This window comes from Leptopilina boulardi, unplaced genomic scaffold (genome assembly GCF_019393585.1).
Source record: "Leptopilina boulardi isolate dan_hultmark-lab unplaced genomic scaffold, ZJU_Lbou_2.1 LbouV2_244, whole genome shotgun sequence".
Lineage (NCBI taxonomy): Eukaryota > Metazoa > Arthropoda > Insecta > Hymenoptera > Figitidae > Leptopilina > Leptopilina boulardi.
The window spans coordinates 421783-428669 of NW_026137801.1; the positions used below are offsets into that span (position 1 = coordinate 421783).

At 22.8% G+C, this 6887-nt stretch overlaps 1 protein-coding gene across 1 annotated transcript; it reads left to right on the plus strand.

Annotated features, from left to right (window-relative positions):
* The first annotated feature begins 128 nt into the window (after positions 1–128).
* LOC127280412 (uncharacterized) lies at positions 129–3537 on the plus strand. The gene is made up of 10 exons (XM_051303371.1): positions 129–491; positions 644–777; positions 1127–1228; positions 1485–1734; positions 1872–1993; positions 2114–2239; positions 2318–2428; positions 2568–2792; positions 2882–3113; positions 3416–3537. The coding sequence occupies exons 1-10, from the start codon at positions 209–211 to the stop codon at positions 3535–3537; spliced, it is 1707 nt and encodes a 568-aa protein (XP_051159328.1). The 5' UTR covers positions 129–208.
* The last annotated feature ends 3350 nt before the right edge of the window (positions 3538–6887 follow it).

A 6887-nucleotide genomic window follows, 5' to 3' on the forward strand; every position in this document is an offset into this window, starting at 1 on the left:
TTATAAATTTTTTTTGAAACTTTAAATGTTAGTAGAAAATTACTTCATTTTTTTAATTGCTTAGCAACAGCTTAACAAAAGAAAAAACAAAAAAACTGTCAAAAATATTTCATCACAGATGCATTGCGGAGACATATTATCGATCAAATAGTTTGAACGAATATTTTAAGAAGTGATTATTTAATATTATCAGTCTTCACAATTGAAAATGGCTACGGAAAGAGTAAAAGGGATTACTGATCTCAGTGAAATAAAAGATGAAGCATGTGCGTTATTTAAATTAGTGAATGAAAATTCAATGCTGAAAGTGGGATTTCAAGCATTCATTAAAGACGACGAAAAAGAAAATTTAGAAGAAATAATTAAGAACAGAAAAGTTGTATCACTAAAATGGCCTTTATGCGAGATGGGACCAGCAAGTAAAATGAAACTTCGTTTGCAAAAAGACGTAACGTGGGAAAACAAAGTTGCCGTGATAATTTCTGTTGGAAGTAAGTAAATTGCGTTTTTTGTTTTCTTTTTTTTCTCTTTTTTTAATACGCATAAGTCACGAAATTGTTTTATTTAATAAATTATTTTTCTTAGTTTATTAAATTTTTAAAATAATTTTTAATTACTGAAAATTTTTCAAATTATATATTAGGCTTTAAAGATATGGCAGAGAAGAGAAGGAATCTAATTGATTTGAGTGTCTTAGATCCAACAAAAAGTCAGCGCCAATTTCGCCATCGTAAACAACCTGTCGACAATAAAACTGGAAAACGAAAGAGCGAAAAGGTTTATTTTTATTAATAATATTAGAAATTGCAATATGAAGTTCAAAGCTTTTTTATTATACATTATAATATAAAAATAATACAAGCATTAATTATGAAAAAAATATTTAAAATAATTTACAATTCATATTAATTAATATTTAGAAAATTGTTAATAAGATGTTGTAATTGCTGTGATTCAAGGAAAATTATTTTAAAAAGTAAATTAAATTTCAGAAAATTGTTAAAATTTTATTAAAAATGTTTTTGTAAATTTAAAAAATTACTTAATTAATTAAAACAAAAAAATATTTTTGGTAACTACTAACTTAGTGACTAAATAAATTAATCAATACTAATATTTATTTTAGTTAAACACAACTAAAGTTATTAAAAAGAAAAAAATTGATAAGGTTCAGGCATCAAATGTTTTGGCGAAAGTAGAGAACCATCAAGCAGAATCGAGTGTGAATGTAAGCATTTCTTAAGTGCAATGAGTATTGTTTCAAAATATCTAGAAACTTAAATTCATTGTTATAAATTTTTGCACTTTTTTGAAAAAGTACCACATTTCATTTTACATTAAAAATTAAATTATATTTTAATTATATTTTTCAAAAAATCAGTATGACTTCAAGGAATTATAAATCTATTTTCTTTACCTATATGTTATTATAGTAATAAAAGTACGATACAGAAATTTTTATTTCAAAATTTTTTTTTAATTAGAGACATTTAGAAGAATCAGAAGATTATAGTTCAGATGATGACAGTCGTGAAATGTTAATATCTGAAACATCAGTTCTAAAACAGGAAATTTTTCGTCTTAAAGTAGAAAATGATAATTTGAAGAAAGCGAATGCTCTTTCAATAAACAAAGAAAAAGATCTTCTAAAACAAATGTCGTTTTTTAAAGAGGAATTACCGCGTCTGAAAAAAGAAGTATCATATTTGCAAAAAATTGTCGATATGAGTAATTGTAAGTTTTTTGTAAAGAAATATATAAACATTAAAATATTAAATTTGGTAATTATATTTATTTTTCATTTTAATTCAATACAATAAGATAATTTAATACACATAAATCCATAAATTAAAATATTTTAACTGTTTTAGCTTTGGATAAATGTTTGAAATTGCTTTCAAATTCAGATAAGAATTTAAACATAAATCACACGGTTTACCAAAAGGAAAAAGAATCAAAGAAAAATGAGGCTTCAAATCAATCAAAAATTAGGGTTTGCTTATAATTTTCAATTTTATATTCTTTCAAATGAAATAGAACAAAATTTGTAGAAGTAAATAATGTTTATTTTACTAAAGCAAATTTTTTAAAAAATTAATAAATTTATTTGAAGCTATCAAAACCAGATGATTTTTCTCTAAGTGATACGGACACCGATGTTGAAGGAGCTTTTTCAGATTGTGAAAAGTCCGAAAGAGAAACCGAAAAATTGGTTAAAAATCTGGAAAAAACTTCAGAGGTACTTTTTATATATTTAAAATGGATTTTAATTTTCAATTAATTTATTAATTGATTTCAATGAAAATATTTTATATAGACTGAAGATTTAATGGATTTAAAATCAGGTGAAATCAGATTAAGTGAAATACAAGAAAATCCACTTAAATCATTTCCATCAACAGTCGAAACATCGGAACAAGTTTCTCGGGTAGGTATTTTTTTATTTTAATGTATTTTATTATATTTTCTAATTCATTCAGTATTTATGAATTTATATTGATATTTTGTAATTTAAAAATAAAGTCTACAATTTGTAGTATAAATTTTAATATAAATTGGACTTTCAGATTTTAAACGATTTTTCAACTAATGAATTTGAAGACTTAGAAGCACCGAAATCTAATTTTGCAATCGAAAGTGTCAAAGAAATTATTCAGGAAACTTCTGGTACGAATGAAAACGAAGAAATTATTCAAATCGTAGAAACATCAACAAGCAAACAAAATGTGCCGAAAGCAACGGCGCCTCCAATTATTGCAGTGACTGAATCTTCATCGTCCAATGTGAAACCAGTAAATGGCATAATTTTTAAATTATCATATACATATTTTTATGTACATATATATATATATATAAAATAAATTTACTTGTTTGATTTTAGGAAAAAAGCCGTTTTATCAAAATTGGCAACAAACTATGTAGCCTTGATGCGGTCGAAAGCTGTAGCACACAAAATGTTTCGAAATATGTAGGCGATTTGAGTTCTATCGTTTTTGACAAAGAAGAACTAAAAACAAGTTCAATAACTGGAAAAAAAAGCAATGCTTATAAGAAAAATAATGAGCAAGAATCAACAAAACAATTAGATCCAGTTAGAGTGGAATCAATGAAAAGTAAGATTAATGTAAAAATGTCATTTGTAAATCAAATTGATTAAATCTGATCTTAAAACTAATTACATTTTATGTAATCAAAGTGTCTAAAATTGTACAAGTTTTAAATTGTTGAAAAAGAATTTTTAAATATTTTATATATAAAATATAATGTTATAATGACATAATAATAATTATAATTATTAAAAAAATATATAAAATATTTTGTTTTATATTTTATATGATATATGAACTAATAAATAAATTTTTATATATTTTTTAGATTAAATTTTTTAATTAATTAAAATCATTATTTATTTCAGAAATGACAATTGCTAAATTTGGGGACAGCGACGATACGAACAAGCTTTTCAAGATGGCTCTAAGAGCGAAATGCAACAATGCGAAAGCGAAAAAAAGGGTGGCTGCAACTAACCCTGAATGACAATTTAAATTTATTTCGTTGTTTATAAATGATAATAATTACAGTATTATTTATGTTTCGCTTTATCATATGCACTTAAATACGTTAATGATTCTAATTTACATTTCGTTTAAATGAGAATTGTAAATTTATAACAAATAAAATTTAATTCTGAAAATCTAAAACTTTTAACCTATTTTTGTCTACATATAAAAAGTATATAAATAGTTAATCAAAAAATTCTTTTATATACTTATTTGTCTTATGATTCAATAAAAAAGTTAATTAAATATAAAATTATATTTACATATATAACTTACTAATAATTAAGACACATAATGAATCACTTGAGATTATTATTTAAAAATTTAATTAATGTCCATGACTCATTTTGTAGAAAAAGTATTTTACAATAATTTCATTGCAATAATTAAATTTATGAATATATTTGAAATTAAAATTAAATAATTAAACGAAAGAATAATGTTTATACCATTTTAAAAATTAATTTACTTCGTAAATTAATTTAAACGAAGTATTTAAATATATTTTTTATATAAATGTTATAATTTTTGCAGTCAAAAATTTTATTTTCTATAATTACAATCTTGTAATTATTTTTTTATAATTATAGTTTTACGATACTTTTATTATACAGAGTATTCAACAATTATATTGTTATAATGATTTCAGAAAAGAAATTTTTAAAATAAATTACTTATAATCGCGAAAATATTATACAAAAACATTATAATTAAAAAATTTCAGCTTTAACATTAGTTTCCTATAAGAATTTTTCATAAGGGTTATCAAATAAACTAGGAGCGAATTGTATATTGTTTGTTATCACATTTGTTGGCTACGAACTTCTTAGTTTCTTTTAGAAAAAAATTTTAGTAATTTATAATTTTAATTACATTTTTAACGAGATATTTTTTTTAAATAATGAAAAAAATTTGCATAATAAATAAATAGAATAAAACAAAAAAATAATTTTTATTTAGTTATCACGATTTTCATACAAAGTCCTGTTTCCCCTTTTTTCTTTTCGAAAATGTAGCAAATAGGAATTAATTTGGATCATTTATATTTCTCAACCACAATTTTTTAACAAAAACTTCCAGTTAATGTTAGTAATAGAAAAAAAATTTGCATATCTTCTATTTCTTTATCACAATTTTTTTCTTAAGAATCTCAGATATAAAAGAAAAATATTTTAGGAATTCGATTTGTCAATTACAATTTTTCACTGAAAATAGAACTGAGAAGTTTAAGGATTCTTATTAAAAATTAAGGAAAAAAATTATCCCAATTTTAATTTTTCAATCGTATTTGTTAATTTAAAAAAATTATTTTTTTGAAAAATGTTTGTGAAGGTAATTTCTGTTTTTAAAAAAACAATTGTTAACGAAATTATAATTTTTTTTGAAATTGGTAAAAAATAATTGCATAATTCCTATTTCACAATTACAATTTTTATACAAAATCCTGATTTTATTTTCGTAAAAGAAGGAAACGAAATAATAAATTTTGAACATTCATATTTCTCAATCACAATTTTTTAACAAATCTTCAACAGTTTTTTTTAATAATAAATAAAAAATTTGCATAATTTCTATTCCTTCACTATAATTTTTCATCAAAATCTCAGATATTATTAGAAATGAAGGACATTTTTTTTATAAATTCAACAACAATTTCCTATTGAAAATGAAACTGAGAAATTTAAAAGATTTTCATGAAATGAATGGAAAAAAGTTTCATAATTTTAATTTGTCAAATATTATTTTTTTGTTACAAAATTAGTTTCTTTTTTGTTCAAAAATATTTGTGTTATTTCTGATTTTTTATTACAATTCTTAACAAAATTATAATTATTTTTAAAAATTACTTGAAAAATTTACCTAATTTCTATATTTCATAATTTCTTTTTCTTTTTGAAAAAGAAGAAAAATATACAAACGACCCCGCACAAAATGCATTGAAATTGGCTTACCGTTAATTTGGCTCATCTTTTCAGAATTAGTAGTTCTAAGTGTCCTAATTGAAGACAAAATTCAGCCAAACTCTAAATGCTAATTGTTTGGCTAAAATCAGGGAGTGAAAGTACCCCGTATTTAAGGCAAAAAATCAACATTTCTATACTTTTTGGCTAAAGGAACAATTTTTTTGTTAATTCTAATACCAAATAACACCAATGAAAAGCAAAACATCAACCCTTAAAAACTACTCAATTAAAAACAATAAAAAATCTGCCCTCCCTTCGGTCGGACAAATTCTCATGCGCGCATATTTTTTTCTTTACGATTTTGAAGAAAATTCTGATTTCTTAGAAATAATCAAATAAATAAACACGATTAGCATAATTTCTATTTTATAATTTCTAATCTATTTAAACAATTAATAATTTTTAAAAATCCATTGGAAATTTTTCATTTTTTTGCATTAAAACACTTAAGTTTTGTTAAATAATGTTTTTTGGCAAATCGAAATTACGCATATTTTTTTTCATTACTTCTGAACAAAATTAGAGAATTATTAAATAATTATGATTAAGAAAGAGAGAGTATAAGCATTTTACAAAATTTTTGTAAATTAGATTTGGGTAAGAATTCCTGAAGTGGCCCCCAAATATTTTTTGTGTAATAGAAAAAAGTGATACTCATATATTTTAGTAGTCCATGATGTCACTAAAAAACCCCTGAAACGATTTTTCAAAATTCGAATTTTTTTATAAGTTATAAACAATTAAACTTTTTTGCAACGTTTTGGAAAAAATTCTGTATCTTGAAATTGGCCGAACCGATTTTAATAAAAATTGGTTTGGAGAAAGATTAAGATACGTACTTTTGATAAATAAATAAATTATGAATAAAAAGTATAATTTGTTTAAACAAATTATATTGTTAATTTTTAACTTTATAAATTAACAATGTTCTCAGTCGATTTTTCCAATTTTTTTATAGCATCATAAAAAGGGGCTTTTCACGATTCCATGACAAAAATAAAAAAGTGGGATTCTCAAAAACTTTAGAAGATACAGAATTTTTAGTCTTAACGCGCGCGAGTTTTCTGAGCAGCTCACGCATACGGCGCGGCATCTCCCGCGCGCCCCGCGCCAACCAAGACTCCATGAGAGTTCCCGATTATAATATTTTATTAACTCAATTAAACTAAACAGTTGTTTATATGTATTTTATTATTCATATCATTTTTGTTTATATTTAATAATTTTTATTATTTATAAAATTTCTGTTTATAATAAGTTTCTGATTATTTAATTTTAATGATAAATTTTCAACGATTTTTAATTGCTTTGTTTATGTATCAATGAATAATAAAATATATTATTGCGAATCCGTGTTTTATTT

Excerpts from the sequence above, each read along its gene's own strand:
- LOC127280412 (XM_051303371.1), top strand. The coding sequence starts at position 209 with ATGGCTACGGAAAGAGTAAAAGGGATTACTGATCTCAGTGAAATAAAA. Across the intron at positions 1,735-1,871 it reads AATTGTCGATATGAGTAATT|CTTTGGATAAATGTTTGAAA; the intron begins GTAAGTTTTTTG and ends TAACTGTTTTAG. Across the intron at positions 1,994-2,113 it reads CAAATCAATCAAAAATTAGG|CTATCAAAACCAGATGATTT; the intron begins GTTTGCTTATAA and ends ATTTATTTGAAG.